Source organism: Anthonomus grandis, chromosome 10 (assembly GCF_022605725.1).
Source record: "Anthonomus grandis grandis chromosome 10, icAntGran1.3, whole genome shotgun sequence".
Lineage (NCBI taxonomy): Eukaryota > Metazoa > Arthropoda > Insecta > Coleoptera > Curculionidae > Anthonomus > Anthonomus grandis.
The window spans coordinates 5,017,996-5,041,108 of record NC_065555.1 but is presented as its reverse complement, the minus strand read 5'-3'; the positions used below and the strand labels follow the sequence as shown (position 1 = coordinate 5,041,108).

At 33.8% G+C, this 23,113-nt stretch overlaps 1 protein-coding gene and 2 long non-coding RNA genes across 4 annotated transcripts; 2 read left to right on the top strand and 1 right to left on the bottom strand.

Moving 5' to 3' along the window:
* Positions 1–903: 903 nt before the first annotated feature.
* Positions 904–19,304, top strand: LOC126741728 (heat shock protein beta-1). Of its 2 annotated transcripts, XM_050448273.1 has the most exons (4): positions 904–1,287; positions 12,007–12,082; positions 18,582–18,783; positions 18,846–19,304. In XM_050448273.1, exons 1-4 carry the CDS (start codon positions 1,104–1,106, stop codon positions 19,035–19,037), a joined length of 654 nt encoding a protein of 217 aa, XP_050304230.1. In that variant the 5' UTR covers positions 904–1,103; the 3' UTR covers positions 19,038–19,304. The 2 variants fall into 2 exon arrangements, with proteins under 2 accessions (XP_050304230.1, XP_050304231.1); XM_050448274.1 differs by lacking the exon at positions 12,007–12,082 and having other exon boundaries at positions 906–1,285.
* Positions 1,294–7,998, top strand: LOC126741732 (uncharacterized). The gene is made up of 2 exons (XR_007662306.1): positions 1,294–2,244; positions 2,350–7,998. It is a non-coding gene; the product is annotated as an uncharacterized LOC126741732 (long non-coding RNA).
* Positions 19,073–23,007, bottom strand: LOC126741730 (uncharacterized). The gene is made up of 2 exons (XR_007662305.1): positions 22,928–23,007; positions 19,073–21,991 (listed from the first exon to the last, which is right to left on the bottom strand). It is a non-coding gene; the product is annotated as an uncharacterized LOC126741730 (long non-coding RNA).
* Positions 23,008–23,113: the final 106 nt, after the last annotated feature.

The window sequence follows — 23,113 nt, the reverse complement described above, 5'->3', positions numbered from 1 at the left end:
TTAACATTCTATGGATAAAGTACAGCCGAAGTACACGGGAATATAATAAAAAAGCAACTATACCATCAAATAATTGTAATGCTTCAGTCAATAGCCTCTAATGTTTCAATCAACACTCGACCAAAACACTTTTTATTTAGTAATTAAATTACCAACAGTTATTAATTGGCAACACTGTGTTACCTTCTGGCCTTAGCGGTTCCTTATATGACATATGGCAATTAGGTTATGTTTGGCTGAATTAGTAATTATTTATCAATTTAATAGTATCCACTGTGCACGTACTTACAATTATACCTGGACTGCTCATGCAAATGGCCACCATGAAAAATAACCACTGCCTGGTGGCCGCCATTTTTATATTGTGGGTATATCCTTTTGATGTTGGTCACTCTGAACATTTTCAGTGTTGCCAATAGAAGATATATTAAATAAGGGTAATGAAGTTGTCGACGTTGACGTTTGACATGTGATTTGTCATTTGATATAAAAAGTCGTACAGTGTCGTACATTTTATTCACTCATAAATAATAAAATCATATTATATAAAAATCATTGTTCAAAAATTTATGAAATAAAATGCCTTAAATTTATATACTTAAAAGATGATTTACAGGAGGATATTGTTCATATTAATAAAAGCCAAATGATAGAGTTTCAATAATCTTTGTTTTTAATTTCAAACATTTAAATGAACGACATTATTTTAAAGTGCATGCATCTATCCCGGCCTGTTTCACTCGCATCGTAGGTCCAAAACCCACCGGATTCCGCCAGTTGATAATTCAGTCTCTCTCGGACCCGATAGCGGTCGCGCTACGCTAGACAGAGAGAGCGACATTACTAATGCGCAGGTCCGTGTCCCTGTCCCCCGAAAATACTGTAATTCTTATTTAAAAATATCATTCGCAGTACAGTGGAACAGTTTCGTTCGAGAGACGCGTGACGCCAAACAACGAACCCGTGCGTTTTATATAATTTTTTTTTAAATTAAACGCGTAGCAAGCGAATTCATTCTTGTGATTTATAAGCCGGTTGTTCTAGTTAGTGACGACCCTTCTCGCTATCCTTGTTGTTTACACGAATAAAGTAATAAAAGCGCAATGGCCGAGACAAGGAGAGACATCCCGATCAAAATGGGAGATTTTAGCGTGATCGACACCGAATTCTCGAGTATCCGGGAACGATTCGACGCGGAAATGCGGAAAATGGAAGAGGAAATGTCCAAGTTCCGGTCCGAGCTGATGAACAGGGAAAATAAGAATTTTTTCAGTAGCACCACCAGGTAGGACCTATTAGGAAAAGCACTAAAGATTTCTATTTAATAAATTCCTTACCTATTGTGGCAACGGTGGTTGAATTCCTGTTTTAATTTGATTGAAATGTAATATAGCAAGTCCCATATATATTTAATACTTACTACACCTCATAAATTTGACGTAACATTTGAGTGAGGTCACACTCCACAAATCTGGGTGATTTAGGACCCAATCACTTTTTTAAAGTTCTTTAGCAAATTGCCTTCTTTAATTTAGGAACCTTGACGTTTTCAAATAACTGTCAAATTATTTTGACATTTGACACACAACCAATACAGGAGGTTCAAACTAATCACTACAGCGTTGCCGAATTGTGAACCTATTTTCTAAGCTTTCATTCCTTATACATATATTATTTTATTACATAAAGGTGTCCGGCCAGTTGGTTTACTTTGTTTAAAGTTTTATTTCCCTGTCGATTTTTTTCATGCAAGGACTTTATAGTAACTTGTGTTACCATCTTTCCACCTCTTGGGAAGGGTTGGGTCAAACACATACCAGTCCTTACACTCTTAAATTGTATATAATATCAAATGAGGAATCCTTACCAATTAATTAAAAAAAAAAATAAAATAAACAGATGTTAAAATACAAACATTGAACAATAGGAAATTCACGTGAAAACTGAAATTTATTCCTTCCATTAACTTTGTTAATATTTGCCAACTTTTACCTAAACTTTATGGACTTTTGTCCAGTATGGCAACACCGCAACCATCCTGGTGCCAAATTGACATATACAATAACCTCATTTATTTTAGTAAGGAGTTTCTTTAATTTTTTAGGGCAAAAGATGGTTCATCCAAGCATTTTTGGGTTTTAAAATGTTCTATAGACCGTACCCCTTCTACTAAGCAAAAAACTTGTTTGGAAAATCGTTGGCTCTTAAATTGCTTAAGCACCGAAATCTGAATATCATGTGCAGGTATCGCAAAAGTTTTGCCTGAAATTAAAAAATGGCTCCACCTTTAGGAATGGGACATCCTGTATACCAATCAACCATCTATTAATAATTACCTCTACCTTTTAGAGTGGAACACCCTGTACATCAACTATTAGCTTTGACCTTGCACACGAGAACACCATTAGAATATTTAATGAAAAATCCTGTTCAAGTTTTTCCTATTGTCGTTCTTTTTTATTTACAATTTAAATTACCTGCGCCACTTGAATCCCACGTTTATCTGATCCTATCCTTTGCTTCTTACTTGGTAACCAGTGGCGGCTCGTGGGTCAATCTTCAGGGGGGTCATTTTGGTTTGAAAACTTATAGTTTACTTTAATAGAAAAAAAAACAAATCAAACTATTGATTTTTTAAAGTATTTGAAAGATCTTTTAGCATTTATATTTTAGATAAAAAATACAGACTTAGATAAAACTCAATATTTACCGAGATATTTGCCCTATTAAGCGGGTAAAAATAACTTTAAATGCTTAAATCGTTTTTCGAAAATTAAGTTTGCCTTTTTATTAGGGTAATGATTTTAAATAAAAATATAGGAAAAAGGGTATAAACAGGTTATCGAAACCACTCTACCCAGAACCATCGTACGTTTTGAAGATCGGCCGAAAAAGGACGAAAATTCGTGTAAATTTGCAAAAAATATTTTTATCGGTTTATGTTGACTCGCCGCTTTTTGCAGGATGAGATTAAGTTGATGGGCAGTGAGTAAAGTGTGCATTTGGGATATTTCTTTAATTTTTGTTTGTACTCCTCCCAGTTTACCGCTCATGACTGATGCACCATCGTAACTTTGGGCAATTAATTGTTCAGGTGCTTCATTAATTTTTGATAATTATTGAAGTTCTTCCAATATTACATTAGTTAAATGTTGTGCTGTGGCACCTGGAGGGTTATCAAATTTCCAAAATCTTTCATGTACAATATCAGTTAATACATATCGCAATATGACAATCATCTGCGTTTTATTGGAGCTGTCTGTGGTCTCATCCACTTGAATTGCCACAAAATTCGTCTGGCCAATCTCCTTAATTATATGAGTATGCAAAATGGCTAACATTGATTCTAAAATATCGTTCTGAATTGTTTTTGATGTTCCTTTAAATACTGTACTTTTTCAATATGTTCTTTAAACATTAAATCCAGTTCAGAAACAAAATCGATAAGGCCCAGAAAAATTCCTTGGTGCTGTTATGAGATGATTGGAGCTGTTACTTTCGTCATGACCGCGCAATGCAATTTCGAAAACTCCTTTTATTATTATAAACCGATTTTTAGAAACCGATTCATTAAAGTCATGCACAGATTTACGATATACACTATCAAGTTGCTGTCTTATGTTAACACGTCCTAAACTTGCGTAACTCATTGATGAATTTATATGAGTAGTGGAAGAAGCATGCTTTGTAATTTTGACTTTTAAATGCTTAATGTCAGTTACTCCATTTTTCGCCCATACAGCGTCATTCGGAAACAGTAAATACGGGTAGCAAAAAAATGCATTTCTCACACTGCAGCCACAAATCCAATTACACATTGTACATTGATTCTTTAAAATATCTTTGAATATCTTTACCCCTATCCTTTGTTGGTTTTAAATTCCTATTTAGTTTTGGTCGACCACTTTGCTTTTTATCAAGCCGCCGTTAATGATTTAATGTTTCAGCAGATTTTAAGGCAATTATTTAGTGCGGGCGGCAAACAGTAACTAACTAAAACAAAACAATAAAACATTCATCCAGTCGGGCCGTCGACTACGTTAGCGATATAGGACTGAAAGGTGACTCTCACTCCCGCTCACGAAATGCTAATCTGCCTTCTTTGTTCTATTTTACATGCGTTTCTCCTTAAGCCATAAGAACTGTATAGGGACAATTTAAAATACGGCCCAGCCACGGGCTTGTGATGCGCGCGAGGCGCGACGTTAATAATATATTTATTTGTTTTGCCAATGCAGACTGCTTAGAGAATTTTATAATTCACAATAAAGTTTTAGATAAAAGATATTTATAATAAAATTGGTATTTTTATGAGATTATTTAAGGGGGGTCATTGACCAATTGACCCTAAGAAGGAGCCGCCACTGTTGGTAACCATAATTGTTGACTCACTTGTAACTATTTACCATTAATAAATAGTAACGCACCTTGTAGGGTGAATAGGATGCCAGTAGTCAGAATGTTTTCTCAAATCTTAACTAATATTTTGTTGATCACAAAATGATTGCAGATGTCTATTTATCATAAAAAAACTCAAATTGGAGATTTATAGTACATGTTTTTTGTTTTTTTCTACAAAAATGCACTGTAGTTAGTGATCGGTCACTTATAATGAGTAATCGGACAGGACAAGATTGATCAATTATTAAGACCAGTTCAGGAGTAGTAAATAATTAATTTTCGTTGAGAGATTTACCTTAGAACAAGCAAAAATGTTAATTAGTTGAATTAACTAGAAAAATGGCAACAAATTATACTTTATTAAAAAAAATATACAAAAATAAAATCAAAGACATTACAAATTATACTTAATTTAATTCCAAAAAAAAAAAACAGATTAACAGGTAGGTATTTCGGTCAATTAGCAAACAAAAATGTTGTTTGTTAAAAAAAATCATTGATTAAGAAAAAATAATTATAAAATTAACACATAAAAAAAGGTGAAAAAATAATATCCCCTAATTTACTATACATAATTGTATTTTTTTTTTAATTTATTTATAATACACGGGATCAGCCCCATTACAAAAAATTTATATATTTCTGAAAAAGAAATAAAAGCTATACTACCTAACCACTAATTACTAATTAAAAATAATTATCAGACTTAATCTTAATACCAAGGATAATTAAACCGTTTTACAAGTAGTAACAATATTCTCTCAAAATCAGAACAATTAACAATGCAAAATTAGCTAAGAAAAAACAAAATATATTATTATCAATGACAATGATCAAATGTATTTCAAATTATTGATCATGGAGCAAAATTAATTTAAAAACCAAAATCCTACAAACTCTTAATAAAACTCCTAAAATGCATTAAGGAAATTCCCAAAACTTCAATTCCAGTAGAGTTTACCAGCCTCAAGGTCCTTTCAGCAGGCGAGTGTATAGCATAGTTGGTACAATGATAAGGCAAAGAAAACAATTTACCCTCAGATTAGGGTGTGGAATATTAAATGAAATCCTATTAAGTAGTTCAGGACAAATCACAAGGCCATTCAAAAGTTTATAAATAAACACCAAATCATTCTCAGTGCGTCTCTTAAGTAAACTCCGCATATTCAGCAAGTTCATTGCTTCATCATAACAATGGTCATTAGGAACTGGGATGCAAAGTTTATAAAGGCAGAATCCTAGAAATTTATTTTGAACCCTCTCCAGTGTCATACAATTATTCATGTACAGAGGAGACCAAATTATTGATCCATATTCCAATAAAGAGACGACAAGTGATATGTACAACCTTGCATGTTTCAACCGACAGATCCTTACAATTGCGCGGGACAAAACCAAGGACCTTAGATGCTTTAGTTATAATAGTATTTACATGGGTATTAAAATTCAATTGTTCATCAAAAAAGATACCAAAAAAAGATCCTTTACTACTTCAGTGTACCTAAGATTAACATTATCAATAGTATAGGAGGAAGTTACCCGTTTGTTTCTTTTGTAGAAACTAATGTATTCACACAATCACACAATCTATTCAGATCATCTTGCAAGAGAACCATGTCTTGTTCTGAACTGATCACCCTATAAAACTTTAAATCATCGGCAAATAACAAAAAAATTACTATTTTTAAAGCAAACCAAAATATCATTAATGAAAATATTGAACAACATGGGAGAACAATGAACCCTGTGGAACCCCAGAGGTCACACTGATAAGATGGACCTAGCATCCCCAATTTATACCTGCTGAAATCTGTCAGAAAGAAAACTTGCAAACCAGGCCACCAAACAATCTGAAAAACCAAAAAGTCTCAATTTTTCTAGTAATAAGCTATGGTTGACACTGTCAAATGCCTTGGAAAAGTCTGTATATATTACATCCACTTGTTCACCCCTCTCCAAAGCATTTAACAGAGCACCCTGATACAGCAACAAGTTTGTAATAGCAGACTTGCCACGACTGAAGCCATGCTGTTCACTTAACAGAAGTTCTTTGCAATAAAAATTAATTTGGTCAAAAATAAGACTGTCTAGAAGTTTTGGGATGGCAGACTGTACACACACACTCCTGTAATTGATCATTTCATTAGCAGCACCACATTTAAATATAGGCGTAATAAAACTGAGTTTCCACTGGGATGGAAAAACTGTCAAGTCTGAAGACCTACTGAATAAAATAAAGAGGGGATAAGAGAGGGCACATACACATTTTCTCAAAAAATAATTGGGTATACCATCAGGGCCAGCACTAAGTTTAGGAGGTAATCGAAAGATCTTATCAAAAAATAATCCAATAGATAATTTAGGATTTGGAATAGTCATGTTTACACCAGCCTGCCGAGAAGGTAAGACATTATTATCTCTATTATAGACAGTAGAAAAAAACCTGGCAAATCCCTCTGCAATTTGTTCACAACCTGCAAACTCCCCATCATTATACGTCATCAAATCAGGAAGCCTATTCGTTGCTCTCCTGTTATTAAACTTATACCACAAACTCTTGGGGTTTGTATAAAGTAACTGGGCCAAATTTGAAATAAAGTTCTGGTAACAAGTCTCCGTTAGAGTTTTGCACCTAGCTCTAAGATCTGAAAAGACTTCGTAGTCTGCAACAGTATGACTAGACTGATATTTTTTATGTGAAATTTTCTTTTGCTGGATCAAGTACTATAACTCCCCTAAAACCAACTGGGAAAAGATGAGGTTTTGAATCTCTTAAGAGGTACAAACAAAGCTATAGCCATATTCAATATATGATAGAACTCTGAAACCGCATCATCAATATTAATTACATTCAAAACATGGTCCCAATCAATTCCACACAAATAATTATTAACACCCAAATAATTTGCATTTCTATAGTCATAGAAGAACTGTACAAAATTTAAAGTTTTTTCTTTACCATTGTTAAAAATTAATTCAAAATGATAAGGCTTATGATAGACAGATTTATCAAAAACACAGTCAACAGCTTCACTCACCACTAGAGCATTCCTATTTGTAAAAGTGAGATCAAGAAAGGTATTTCCATCATTTGGCACAAAATTCCTTTGAAAAAAGTTAAGGTAAGAATAAAACTCCCCAAGTATTAATTCACATGAGTTAGGTGGGCATCTAACAACAGTTCCAAACTCATCATTTTCCCAAAGAGCATCCGGAACATTAAAATCACCAAAAATAATAAAGTCAGAGTTTGAAAATTGTTGCCTGAAAATATCAACTGACTGGCAATGTCCTTCATAAGAATCCCTATTGGACCCAGGTGGGATATACACCCCGCCCACATTACAAGCTAAAAACAATTGCTCAACTGAATTGTACTGTAATTTATTTTTTTTGGCATTTATAAAGTCTCTAATGTAAATTAATACACCTCCACCTCTGCGTTTATTGCTTGTAAGAGACGATCTATCACAGCGATTAAGGGTTCATTAATAGAAAATATGTATATGTTTCACTTTGCCTGATCTTATAACTTTAAATGGTGTTTTTTAATAAACTAATATACTCTAATAAACCTCTAATTATTTAAAATAAAAGAACAAACTAAATTTCTTTCCTACAACAAAATACTAAAATAAAATATTCATTTTGGCAACTCCATTCAGCGATTTTTTGTTTCTTTTCCAATGTCCGATATTTTTTTCACTCTACCCTTAATACAGTCCAATACCTTTGACAGACTAACAGAGATAACCTTATTTTTATTTGTAACTTTTAAACAATTATTAAAAAAAATACTTTTCTCTAGTACTCTCATCTATTATAAACATGATAACATCATAAAACCTAAACCACCACATATTTTCCTTACCTTTATCATGTACTTGATCTAATTTAACAAATATTCTTAATTCACAAGACAATGCCATCTTTGAACGTTTCCGAACTAATGAAGAACTGAACTGAATTGGTCAATTTTTTTTTTCATTCATGAATCCCTTTCTCCCTTCACTGGAAGATTCTCCCCCAGTTTAAGGAATTGACACATCAGAATTTATGCTTGGGGTGGTTTAAAAGAGAGCCTCATCCAGTGACCTTCAGCTCTAATTATACTGCGAGGATCAATATTTCTTTAGGATACAAACACCGGTCAGGTTAATCGAATGCAATTGGGTTAATTGAATTTGTTTATGGGTCAGTAATGGTGGGTTTTCTGTCCTTGTTCTAATCTAGCCTCAGTATTTTAATGACTTATAGGAGGGCAATCAATGGATTAAAAATTCCTATAATAACCGAAAACAAATAACTTACAGTATTTATTCAAACATCTCACCAGCATATGATGTCATCCCTGAAAATAGCTTTATAGCATGTATTTAAATTGGCTCGCCCAGTGGCGGTGGACCATGATATTTGTTTTTTTAATTACATAATGCAACTCTGTAGTATATACTGAATTTAATTGTTGTTTTTGTTAAGGATTTAGTTATTGGCTTGGCGGCTTTCCTAATTATTTCAATGGTTTGAGTCGATCTGAGTGTATTCCATCTAAAAATACTTACCTTGTCTACGCCACTTGAGAAAAAAAACTTATGTGGACATATGTTTCCTTTTTTCATTAGAGTAGTGCTGTCAAAAAAGATTAATTAATACATTTTTAAACGCTCATACTTTTTTAATCAGAAATAGAAAATGACCAGTTTTGAAGCACTAGAAAAAGGCGATAAGTTAATAGCAAGAAACTTAAGATAATAATAGTTTTCTTAAGTGCTCTGATAATACGGATACAGTAATGGATAATAATTACAAAAATCCTATGCGATCATTTCCTGTTAATAATTGGCTCTGTTTATAAAGGAACCCATTGTTCTTTTGTCAGGTTGGAGATGTTTCTTGCTATATGAGTGTATTCATGCAAAATTACTATACCTCAAGTTCAATAAAGTAAATTTTATGTATGTACTCACTTAAAACCTGTTTAAAATTAAATCGAAATAAAAAACGTGTTCAAAGAATGTTAGTTTTTGTAAGGCCGACAGGAAACAGTTTTATTTGCGTTACACGTACCGAGCCAAAAATAGAAACCGACCTTTTTTTTCAAGTGGAGCCAGTTCTCAGTCAGCGAACGTTGAACTTTTTACTACTTGAAATAGGATACAGTTATTATAGCACTAGTTGACAATAGGGATTATTAGAAGAAGCATGTTTATATTTATACTCTTCAATAATAAAAATTCTTGTGTCTATAACGTCAGGGCCTAAATTCTTGAGAGGGCGTATTATATTACTTCCAGTTATTTCTATTTGATTTTAATAAATGTATAAGATCTTGTTAGAATGTATTACAACAATAAACTTGTAAACAGTAGCAAAACGATAAATGTACTTACATTAACTTGTGGGGTATGTTTTGAAGGTGTTAGAATGATAGATGTTTTGCTTATATCAGGATTTGAGATCATTGATATGAGATGATAGGATACTACACATCTAAAAAGTAAAAGGTACCTGTGAGTGAATATTTTACCCTAGTTATTGTCAATATTCAATAAAAGTAAAATAGATGTACACCAGGCCCTTTCAGGTTTATAGCACCTGTACACAATACCATAAAACTATCAATAAGACTAACAACCTTCAAATTATAGACATCAATAGACCTTGTTAAAGAGATGTTCTCCAATCCAGGTAGAATAAAACCTGATATCCAGCATTAAAAATCATATTGATGGGATAGTGCTCGCAAACACTCCACAAAACAACACACTGATGTAATGGTCAATTACACAGTTTTCCCACACATTATTATTTAAATCTGCACTGTAGACCATTTTTCATAGAATTAAACATTTTAACCTTTCCTTGTATATACATTCTTAACTGTCTTGTTGAAATTCATAAAAACAAAGATAGTTATTAAAAAAAATGTAGATGTTCACTCTTATAGTACAAGAGGTGCACAACAAATACCTATTTCTTTCCCCCTTTTTTAAAACTACACAATTCAAAGGATAATTCACAACAAATTACAATGTTCTACTCGTTCTATGACTTGTGTAAGACTGTAAGGTTACTAGCATCAATAAACTACTACTACTATAACTTTTTAGGTGAACTTTTTAACCACATAAGTGCTATTTCTGTTTATTTTGTCAAAGAACCTCTTAAGACATAAAACTTAAAGATTCTCTCAGACAGCCCTCGACTTTACGTGTCCACAGTGATGGTTGACAAATACCAGATAAAATATAAGTAAAATAAATTCACCTCTTACAATAATAAAATCGCAATTGGGGTCCTTCTTCACCTTAAGGATGCTAAGCTTCAAGCACTTATGTACCACAAATGTACCTTTTAAATGTGGGTGAATTTCCTTTTATTCTTAAGCATGCTTAAGCCTTTTTATAAAGGGTGACTGACACTCCAGCAAACTTTCGTCCAATTACTCTTTATCCTTCCCTTGATAAGGTAAGAGAGCGGCTTGTCAAGAAAGTTCTTACTAATGCTACTGTTTCTTTTCTTGAAGATGTTAATTACTACTTAATTAGATATTAATTAATTACTTGTCTAAAGCATTTGACTATGTCCATCATCATGTGTTACTGCAAACCTCATGGTTTTGGAGATGTAGCTTTCAATTGGTTACTTATGTGATGATCATAGACAGTCAGTATTTTAAGAAGGAAAAAACCTCTTCCCTAGTGTTGGGATACTAGAACAAATGACTTACTTTTGATAGGACCATCACATAATGATAATAAACTATTCTCTAACATATCAAAAACTTGAAATGGTCTTTAGCTAACATCTCTTTAAACCATAGTCAAATACTTAATACCCACTGTAGTCTCACAATTGATGATAATTTAAAATTTGAGGAACATGTCGAGAAGTTTTTTGGTAAAGTTGTTATGCTTTCCAATTACCTGTACTGAGATCTGTTTACTTTTCCTTAGTTGAGTCTTACATTACGTCTTATGGAATAGCTTTCTGAGGTTGTTGTGGGACTTGACAGAAACAGACTTTAAGATTCTTGTGTTTTAGGCAGTCATGTAAACTCATAACTTGCATGCTTGTATTTGTTCAATTGTTCCTGCTTGATCACACAAGGCAAGTGAATAATATTCAATTAATAATTCCTAGGGGCAATTTGGTGAAAGCGTCTTACTTTGCTAAGAAAGCCTTTAATCATCTTTCCCTTAGGCATTGTAACTATCAGTCATCTTGTGTGATCTATATTGTTTTAAATTATATTTATGTATTTTTCTTGTAGCTTTGTAAATGATTTTTTTAAAATCCTCTAAATATTAACTTATGCCAATAACACCATGCACAATGATAAATTCAGCCACTGTTGCCTGTATTTTTACACATATGTTACGTACAGGGTGTTCCAGTATTCGATTTTGCTAAGGTAATAGGTATAAAACTAACTAGAATTTTTAATAAAATTAAGCAAAATTTGGTACTGGGACACCTTGTACCTTGTATAATCCACGCTTTAAACGGTTGAGGAATATTAATCAGTAGCCCCCTTAAGTGAGGGTTGACTTTTAGCTTACACGCATAACAAATCTAACACAAGCCGCTTTTTTCCATGCATGTCTTTCGAGTCCGAGGTGGTCCAGGACGGAGGGAGAGATCGGATGGCATCGAGTAAATCTTCGACCACTTCCAGCAGGTAAAACCAGTTTGTGGTATATGTTTTAGGGTTAAACGAAGCGAAAAAATTAAACACCAATAGCCCTTCTAACTTTAACGGTCTTTGTGTTTAATGTTCAGCTGATTTTGATGACGTATGTAGTTGGTTAAGTAGGAGAAACCACACCCAATCGAGGAAAGGAGACGAAGATTCTCTCGATGTTGCTTTTTTTTAATCACTTATTTTACAGTAGTTATTTCAACAAAATTAATTGTTCTGGACACGAACTTATTTATGCCGATTCATTGTAAAATAAATAACCATTACTAGGTAGTGCGTCAATACAAAGATCACAAATAAAATCCTGATATTGAACATCAGAATATTGTAAACCTTTGAATTTTGTACATCCCATGTGATACCACCTAGGGCATTTGTCACAACCAACATTTTTGTCATTTTCGTCTTCGGCGTCACTGTCCAAAAGTTCTTCACAATTTACACACCTTTGCTTATCATTTTCTAAGTTAACAAGGTCATTAAGATTTTTTGTAGCTAATGATTTTCTATTTTGCACTGTTTTTTTTCCTATTTTAGTTTCACCTTCATCTTTTTTTTCTTTCCTTGAATTTTCCCTTTCCTCTTTTTGTCTTAATTTTTCTTCATAATGTTTCCTCCATTTATTAGATAAAATTGCACTTGGAAAGTTACTATTTCGATTTGTTTTGATTTTCTTTTCTAATGGTTTTGGAAACCTAAGATGTTTTTGAAAAGCTAACTCAACTTTGGTTATGTATTTTGTTTTACTGTCCCTTTCTGATTTTTCTTTATTTGTAATGTTTTTGTCCAGTGTATTTTTTCCTGTTTTTCCTGTGGCTTCAATTACTTTAAAATCGGACGTAGATGGTTGAGGGTCTTCATCAGTAACTGCCTAGTTTTGTCCGCATTTTCAATTAATTGAAGATTGGATGTAGATGGTTGAGGGTTTTCATAAATATTAACCATGCTTGGAAATAGACGATTTTCTAAGACCACAATTTTGGGTTCATCGTTAGCAACTGGCTCCAATATTCCGTCATAGCCAACCTCATACTCAACTTCCATCACATTTTCTAATAAGTTTGGTTCCAACATGTCATCAATAAAAACTTCTTTGTGTTCCTCTAAAATTACGTCAGGACGCTCGACCTTTTCTTCTTCAGCTTCATCTATTTTCAACATTATTATCATATTTAACAAAACATCAATATCAATTCCATTTTCCAGCAAATCCGGTTTCAAAATAGTTATCACTTTTGATGCACTTTCTAAATCTTTTAAAGTTATTTTGGTTTTAAGGTTTACCGTTTCATTAAGGTTGTGATTTTGCTGCATGTCTTCAAGCGTATTTTGTACGCATTTACTGTAATCTGGGGCCTCTGGGTCAAATGGATAAAGTCCACAAGCCCTAAACCCATTTTTTATGTTGGTCGGCATGTTTGGGTGTTCTAAAACCTTAAGGAATATAGGACAAAACTGACTTTTCGTCACAAAATCGACGTACTTCCATAGACATATGGGAGCGGTGACCATCCACTAAAAATAAAATGGGTCTTTGTATTTCTTGTTCAGTCAACCAATTATTGAGGCTGTTGGCAACAAATTCAAAAAATATATCCGAACGCATCCAACCTGACTCAAATTTTCCCAAAACCCAATGCTCAGGCTTGCTGTCTACGACTGCTTTTCGCGGCCGTACATAAGGGAAAACAACTACAGGCGGACATATTTTGCCATTGGCTGTAATTGTCATTAGAACCGTGAGATTTTCCTTCTCGTTTAATTTTTTTACATTATATACATTATGACCTTTAAGTCTTAATATTTTGCCAGATTTAGGACAAAGACTAAATTCTGATTCGTCGGCATTTAAAATTCGACTTGCATCCTTTAATAGATCAGCACAGCCACATTTTTCTAAATTTTGGAACCATAATTTAATATATTCTTTGGTTATTTTGGCTCTTGAAGAATCCAGTGATTCTGCTGACGTCATTGCCAATTTTGGATGTCTTCTTAGAAATCCAGAAAACCATTTCTGGCCAGGGCGTCCATCTTTAAATGGTGTATTTAAGTTACCCTCTTTAACAATTTTTTGAACTGCTAGTAATAATTCCTCTTTTTTCAAAGGAAATCCATATTTTGCTAAGGTTGTTAACCATGTTACTATTTTTTTTTTCGTTATTGGTACTCAAAACTGGATCAGGCCCCATACGACATTTTTACACGACCCTTAATCCGGTCCAGGACAGTCGACTTCGGAATACCATACTGGCGACAAACTTCTCTTAATTTTTGGCCGTTGCGGACTTCTTGGCAGGCGGCAATTAAAGTATCTTCTGAGTAAGCAGCTCGTGTTCGTTTTTTATTGGAATTCATGGCTTGTTTTTCACCTTTAACGAAAAAAATCCTAAATTAGGGAAAGAAACATAGAAAAAAATATGTGGACGAATACTGGAAACAATACCGAAAACGAAAAAGCCCAGTGGTCGAACACAAACATGTGTGCATTTATTTTTAAAACATGGTACAAAAAGTGTCCGTCCACTGGCTAGTACAAACTAAAATATCATTTTCCATAGTTAATAAAAAGAAACACCAATACATACCTTTCACAAAACAGATAAAGATGCAAACACTAATGATTAAATTTACCGGTAAGCTGACACCTGTCCGACTACTGGAAATTTCGCAGACAATATATTCCAATATCCGACCACCACGTTTTTTAAAATAAATGAGAAAAATCTCGCTGTTTTAAAGAATAGTTCGCATCTTTATGCTATGACTAATACATACACGTCTAGAATTGATGATTTAAAACTTAATTAGGTATATTAACTTACCATACAAATGTGCACTTCTACTATTTTTTTTTAATGAACATCACAGACACTTAACAGCTGATTTTTAACGGTCGTTTGGATCATGAATATTTTAGGTTATGTTGCTTAAAATGTTTGAGTCTGCGCAGATAACATGGATGGACAGTGACGTGCATTTACACCATCTATAAATTTCGCGTATAGGTTATTATTTGAAGTTAAAGGTCATTTGTCCACTAACTGGTTATGTCCGGCTTACTGGCGAAGTCACCCTAGGAAGTTATATAAATGAGAAATGGTATAGGTTTCAAGACAGAACCTTGTGGCACTCCATACTTCGATGATTTAATATCAGATTTATTCTGATTAAAGATACGACTCAACCAACTTAACTGCTTCAGGACGAAAGTTATAGGCCTAAGGTTTTTCAAGAAGAATACTAGGTGTTACACAATCGAATGTCTTGGTGAGATCAAGGAAAGAGGCTAGTTCTCAAATCCTTCCAGAACACTACTAGTAAGATGGTCCTGCAATAGTTGTTTTTACGGAATCCAAACTGAGAAATTGCAAACAAGCCATTAGATTCAAAATAGTCATTAATTTGTGTTTTTAAGATGCGTAGATAATGTTTTTAAAAGTAAGCTAAAAAGGCAATTAATAGACTTCGAACCATGCACAATCATGCATATTCAAATTTGTTTTGGTGCTGTCTATGCCTTTGGTGCAAAATAGATTTTAAGTGTGTTTTAGTGTTTTTCCTTTTTAAATTAAAACCTGTAATTTTTAAGGAATTAATCCATATATTTTTTTATGATGCTTATTATTCAATCTGAGAACATTGAATACACTATGGAAGAAACATTAGCTGCTTTGAATTGAGCGCAACATCTACACAAGGGGCAGACGAGATATTTTGTTGATAAACATGCCTAGTAATCCATGTTGCCAGTGATTACTCAATTTTAACAGAAGAAAATATATAAAGTGATATAATAATTAGCAACAACTGAATTGCATTCTTTATTATAAAGCAAAAGAAAAAGTGAAGAAATTCATTTAATAACCAAAACTATTTTGTACACTAATCACTAATAATTAATAATTTCAAAAGAAGTATATCATGCCCTTTTTGAGTCTCACCTAAGGTATTGCATCCTGTTCTTTGGTTACTGTACTGCTACTAAGTTACACTCTCTGTTTCTTCTGCAGAAGAGAGCTGTTAGGGTCTGATCATGTGCAGACTATAGAAACCACTGTAAGCCTCTGTTTCAACACTAACTCTATATGATCTTATTTTGTTTGAAACATTTCCTTCCAACAAAGGGCTAATATTCATAATTACCAAACACGTTCTAGACAAAACCTTCGGGTACGTCCACAACGGCGCACCGCCCTAAGCCTATACCATAGTATCGCCCCTGCCTCGCACACCGCACAGTACGTTTTCCGTTGTAATTTGGTTTTACTTTTAAACATGGCCTCATCATCGTCAGATGAGGATGATATTTTATTAGATTCTAACTTAACAAAATGGTATTTAATTAAAAATAAACCAAGGATGTCAGTACACCCTTTAAATAAAAAACGAAGTTACTTTGGAGAATTCCATCACCTTTATAAGGATTTAAGAAAAGATGGTCGACGTTTTCTCGAGTACATGCGAATGAATATTAAGACATTTGATTATGTCTTAAGTAAAATAGAGAATAAAGTAAACCTATCTTATAAGAACTGTCATGCTCAACCAATAGTAGTTGAAGAAAGGTTAATGCTAACACTGCGGTAAGTTTTATAAAATGTTTTATTAGTAATAACATTGCTATTAACAAAAACTTTAAACATTATATTTTACTTCATATTATTTATATATTTTTTATTTCCACTTTTATATTTCTATTCACCCCAATTCGCGTTATTGGTAGAAAAGGGTGAAGCGCATTGCTGGGACGAGATGTCACGTTGATGGTGATTATCGGGAATGATGTTTCGTTCGGAACTGTCATGATAGGACTGAGTAGAAGTAGACCTATGCCAAGTATGTCCAGAAATTTCGTTGTTCGATAACTGCATGTTCTGCTCAGAGTTTTCATGTAAATACCGAGGTTGCGATGTCAATAAAGTAGGTGTCGTAGGTGATGGTCCAGGAAGAATTAAATTATTTAATGACTTTGTGTTCCGTTGAGAATTTTCATGAACATCTTGAGCGGGAGTAGATCTTTGCGAGGTATATAACGTAGATGATGGTCCAGAAGAAACATCAGTGTTTAATAACTGCATCTTCTGTTGAGACTTTTCCTGAATATGACGAACAGGAGTAGATCTTGGCAAAATGTGTAACGTAAATGAGGGTCCAGGAGGAACCTCATTGCTTAATAACTGAATGCTCCGTTTAGAATTTTCATCAACATGATGCTGAACAGGAATTTATGATGATTTCTACTACTTTTGTTCCAGATCGCCTGCCTGGTAAACACACTGATAATTAATTTATCCTTATCCATCCCGCTAATAATTTCAAAAACAAAGCGAACGACCATGTGCGAGGCTCCGAAAAATACTAAGCTCATGTAACGGCAAGAGAAATAAAACCAACCAATCCTCTCAAAAGATATTTTTATTCTCCCCAACACAAAATATTTTACCATGGTCACAAAGAATTTATCTGGCCGGCCCCTTTTCTTATCGCACAACAAACAAAGTAGGTAAAAATACCCAAGAAACGAAGAACATGTGGCTCGACCCTTTTCTAAGGAAAACTAAATAAACGTATTTACAAGAAATATTTAATATAATACAAGTGGTATGATTATTTTAAATTAGGTAGGTACTTAAATATTAATTACTAATTAAACTTAAGCTGGAGGATGAATTGTGAAACTTCATCACACTCAATTTAGTGTGCGATGCGCCTAGGTACAATGGGCAATCGAGGGACGGTGCGCCGGTATGGCCGCACGCATTGAATTTAATAGTTAAATTTGCTTAGCACAGGGATGCTAAGTGAGGTGCGATGTGCGGTGCTTCGTTATGGCCGCCCACTTAGTCTCAGAGCACTTAGTAGAAATACTATTTTCCACTATGGAAAGCTCATGTATAATTTATTGCCTTTAAGGATTCGCAACTTGAATGGACGAAAATTTAATATTGTCATTAAAAAAGTTTTATTGAGATCTGCTAATTATTCTTTCACAGAATTTCTTGACCTATCTATACCTATGTTGCAGAACCTTAATGACTTTTAATTTGCGTCCATACACCTATGTCTAGGTTAATTTTATTTTATTTCTACTGTACCTCTAAGTACACTTCGTAATTGTTTGTTATATGTTTATTGTAAATTTAGGAATTCTTTGTAAATTGTACAGCAAATTTAAGTAGTAGTTAGCATTAAATTCAAGTAGCTGTATCTCAGCAACTATTGTGATTAGGATATGTGTTTATATGAACTTTTCCATTATGAATAATATCCACCATTCCTTCTCAAACACCCTGTTTTTTACACGCATTTTTTCTTAATAAAAGATGTTTTGACTGAACAAATTTAAAACCTTGAACTCTGAATTTTCTTCTGCACAAAGCTTTAAAACAAGTAATAGAGTCAAGTGATATTAATGCGATAAAATTTTATACAGATGTTATTTTCTTGTCCAATTAATGTTAAATCTCTTTAACAGTACAACCACCCAATCGTCAAACACAAGTAGCGATTTGGCCCACAGGGGAGGCCCCCCTGCCGAAATGACCACCTGGTACGACAATTTGAACTCGCCCCTGATCCAGAGCGACGGAAACGACAAGAGCTTGAAGTTGAGATTCGACGTGAGCCAATACGCACCGGAGGAAATCGTCGTCAAGACCGTCGACAACAAATTGCTGGTAAGTTATTTGGTTCTCGATGAATATTCGGGTTTAGACTGACCTTTTTCTTGATCTCGCAGGTTCATGCTAAACACGAGGAAAAAACCGAATCGAAATCGGTCTACAGGGAGTACAATCGGGAATTCCTTCTTCCGAAAGGTACCAATCCCGAATTGATCAAATCCTCCCTGAGTAAAGACGGAGTTTTGACCGTGGAGGCTCCGTTGCCGGCCATCACCGCCGGCGAAAAACTGATTCCAATCCAACACTGAGTCTCCGTAATATTGTATTTATTATTTACAAAGAATTTATATTTTCATTTATTTAGATTTTTGTTTGTTTTGTTTTGTTGTCGCCCTCTATTTAGAATACTCTTGACGTTAATTTGTTGGTGAACGATTTTTAGTTGTTACATAATTAAGAATGTGGCTAATTTAGTTCTAAATTGCTTCACACCGGTAGTGTTAGCGCATTTGTCTCTTTTTTTTTTTGTAAGTTATTATCGGTAATAAAATTAAAAATGTATTTTTAAGCAACAACGGTTGTTTTATTTAGATTTTTTGCATTCAACACTAAAAATGTCATTCTGGGTCAAGAAATTGGTTAGTTTGGTTGGGGCTTTTTTTTTTTTGGTAATTTTCTTATCAAATCTTCACTTTCATGGGGATATTTTAGGAAATAATTGAAATATCCTCAAACGGCAACAGTTTTATATGAGAAAAATTTTTAAGGGTTAAAAACTCCCAGAGTTACAGACAATTTTGTCGACCAATGTTTAAAAACCACTAGGTCAAAATTTTCCACGTAAGAACTTAAGGAATATTCTTATAATTCAGAAATAAATGGATGAGAGACAGTCAACAACAAAAACGGTACTATCAGGGGTGCCACAAGGGTCCATACCTGGACCAATTTTATTCCTGATTTATTGAAAAGATTTTCGATTCTGTCTAGATTCTGCAGATGGCAAGACATTATAACTCACATAAAGTTTTACTACAAACTCACAACGAAGCATACATGTGAAAAATTGGTTTGACTCAAATTATTTATCTCTTAAACAAAACAATAAGCTTACAGTTTTCTTAAAAAAAACAAGTATCGAGTAATGAAATTGAAACAACATTTTTAGGAATTTTATTGGATAAGTAGCTCTCTTTTAAACTGCATATCGTCGTCCTAAGATGCAAATTGCCTAACTCACAAAATAACACTTTTTCAGGAGAGCCCAAAAACTTATCTTTATTTAAAGACAGTTTTAAATAAATTTTTGCTTTTGAATTGGTATAGGTGCATCGAAAAGTTGGGGAAGGGCGTCATACGATGCAACAGTTTTATTTTTATTCAAGCGACATGGCAAAGGTTTCCATTCTTCTGAGTGGCGAATTTTAAACCAGATGGAACCGTCTGGGCTATATCTCAAAGCTTTTATGTCAGTGACAGCTGCATCACCTGTAGTCCTTCCTGGTCTTATAGAATTAAGAACTACGTAATCAGCAGGGATATTTATAATTTTCTTTTTCAGCTTCCTTTCAATACTTGAGTGCATGGCATCGCATTCCATTTGCGTGTGCCCCTTTTGAAGGTACTTCTGCTCAATTGTTGTTTTACATTCTTGTAATAAGTTTAAAAGGGCGTTTGAGAGCAATGCATTCCTGTTCTGACAGGTGCAACCATCACTATAAAAAAAAAAATTTGGTTAAAGCTTCATTTTCTGGCATTACATGGTTTTTGACAAAGCTATACAAGATTGATGTAAAAATGTTGGCTGTCAGTTCTCCTTGTCCCTCGTGCTAAATGTAGCAATAACCATCCTTGGTTTTAAGATTAAATATTGTAAAATTGTGGACAACCAGTTTTGTCTTGTAATATAGAGAGGATACATTGGACTTCGGACATAATAATACAGATTGCAGATCCATTGTGTATACACTACAACAACTTTCTGCTTCTTTGTCTTTTTGTTTTTCGTTTCGTGCTTCTTCTTTTTTGAGTTGATGTTCTTCAAATATATCTTGCCTGATATTTCCCGTCTTAAAGGCTACACATATGTCGCATTCATCTTTTTTTGATGAAAATAATGCAATGTTTTGATCTTCAATCATGTTTGTAAAAGATGCAAGAGATAATGGTAACAAGTTGTTCGTGGTACACCATTCATTTTTATACAGCCTATAAAGTCCTAATTTGGAGGTCCAAACCTGCTCTAAATAAAGCTTCATAGTAGACTTTCTACAATAATGCGACTCCATCTTCGGTAAGCTATTTAAAAAAGAAATTAAGCCCTCGTTTTGTTTGTTTATTTCTAATATTTTAATTCTCCAATATCCTTGGCACTATCAATATTTTTTTCAAGAAGCCAATAGCCAACTGTTCTTTTTGGTATGCCTAGTGTACTGCAAAATATCGTTTTGAAGACCTTTAACCTGATACTTTGCTTATTAAGAAAGTATGAGTATGAATACGCTCGTCTTGACTGCTCCTCTTGTTTTCGGTTTCTAGCTCTTTTAGCTGGACATTTGTTAACCAGTGTAGTAACAAAGATTTGCTTCTCAGACCACGACAGCTTCCAAAAGTGATCAAAAACTTGACCTCTATCTTCTTCTGTTAAATCTTTGCAATTTAGGCCACTTTTGTTTTCACATGTACACCTCTCTCCCATATCTAGTAGTCCCACTTTCCTTCATTTTTTCGCTTTTCTAAATATTCTTTCCCTGATTGCCTTTTATGTTTTTCGGAGTTTTTCTTTTTTCTGCTTCTACATTTAAGTATTTCTTCATTTCCTCGGACTCCAGCCTCATCAGCTCTAGACACAACGCCGTCACTTTCTTCACTATAGCCTTCAGTGTCGGAAGAATCAGGTTCTTCTTCTTGTAGAATATCATAGCTTGGGTAGGTTGAGTCATCATCATTGGTTGTTTGCCCCTCAACATTTTCTAAACGAGCCTCACAAAATTCATCATTACTGTTAGTAAGTTGCTCAGAAAAATCCATTGTTGGAACTTGCATGTTTTCAGAACTTTCCTGTAGGTTTTTAATAGCGTCATCAGCCATTTTAAGCAATTCATCACCATTTAGTGCAGCTCCGAACTCTGTGAGAACGCCGCCGCCGTCTTCATTAATTTCCATCAAAAAGTTAGTAGAAGGTTCTAGCTCTATAGTTTCTCTTGTTAAGCTTACGCCAGCAAGGGATAACATTTTGGATGCTCTGGACCGCGGATCCAGTCTGCAAAAAATCGAAATTTATAGTTCTGAAGTCAATATCGACATACAAAGAAGTATTTTTCGAAAATTAAGACAGATATGAATAAATTATTTAAAAACGTAGCCTTCTGAAAAAATACGATTTTTAAAAGTTGTAATTTACTACAATACTCAACGTCCAATTAAAAGTCTAATTTAAGTGGTAAAGAAATTGACAATAAAGAACGCGCAAACTTTTACCTAAATACAATGACAAAACAGAACGCCTAAATTTGGACCTATAAAAGAAATACGTTTTGACATGTACCCAGGTAAAGGCGTAGATCTGGGGGGCCATCCCAAAACCATATTTGAGTATATGTACCTAAATAAATTAAAAAAAAAAAAAAAACACTTGACAAAACTAAAAAAAATCAAATATTTAAAAACCCTAGCAACAAGTGAAAAACAATATTGATTGAATAAGACAAAGAAGCAGAAAGGTTTAGTACACAATGGATCTGCAGTTTCCTTTCTATATTATACAAGACAAAACGGTTTGTCCACAATTTTTCAATCTTTAATGTTTAAAACAGCACAGGCTTAGTTAGCCCTTAGAAAATACAGAAAGCAATACCTATAACAAAAATTGAACATGACACCCCCAAATTGCGCCTGCGGCATGCTTTTTTTCTGGCGGGGAGGGGCTGTAAATTTAGTACCTCCCTCATAAAAAAAAACCTATAACTACACTTTTGTAACCATGTAACAGATATTAGCGAGTTGCCTAACTGTGTGCATTTACCATTTTTTATTATAATAATTAAGGAAGAAATTTGCCCCCAAGAAACTCCACGCCAATGTTAAAACTAGTTAAAACGGCAAAAATTCGTTAGATCTTTTATCTAATTATTATATTAAAACTATTACAGTTTAGCTTAAATTCTGATTTCATTATTTTAAGAAGTTTTTTACTTACCTTTTTAATTTAAAGAGGCACTGAAACTGAAACCACGTTTTCTTTACATTCAACGATTACGGTTTCAATACAAATATGGGACTTAGGCAAAATGCGTATTTGTTTTTGCATACAGCGGACTTAAGCAAAATGCGTTTAATGTAATTTCGCTGCGTAAAAGTTCAGTTAGGGATTTAAGCCATTGTC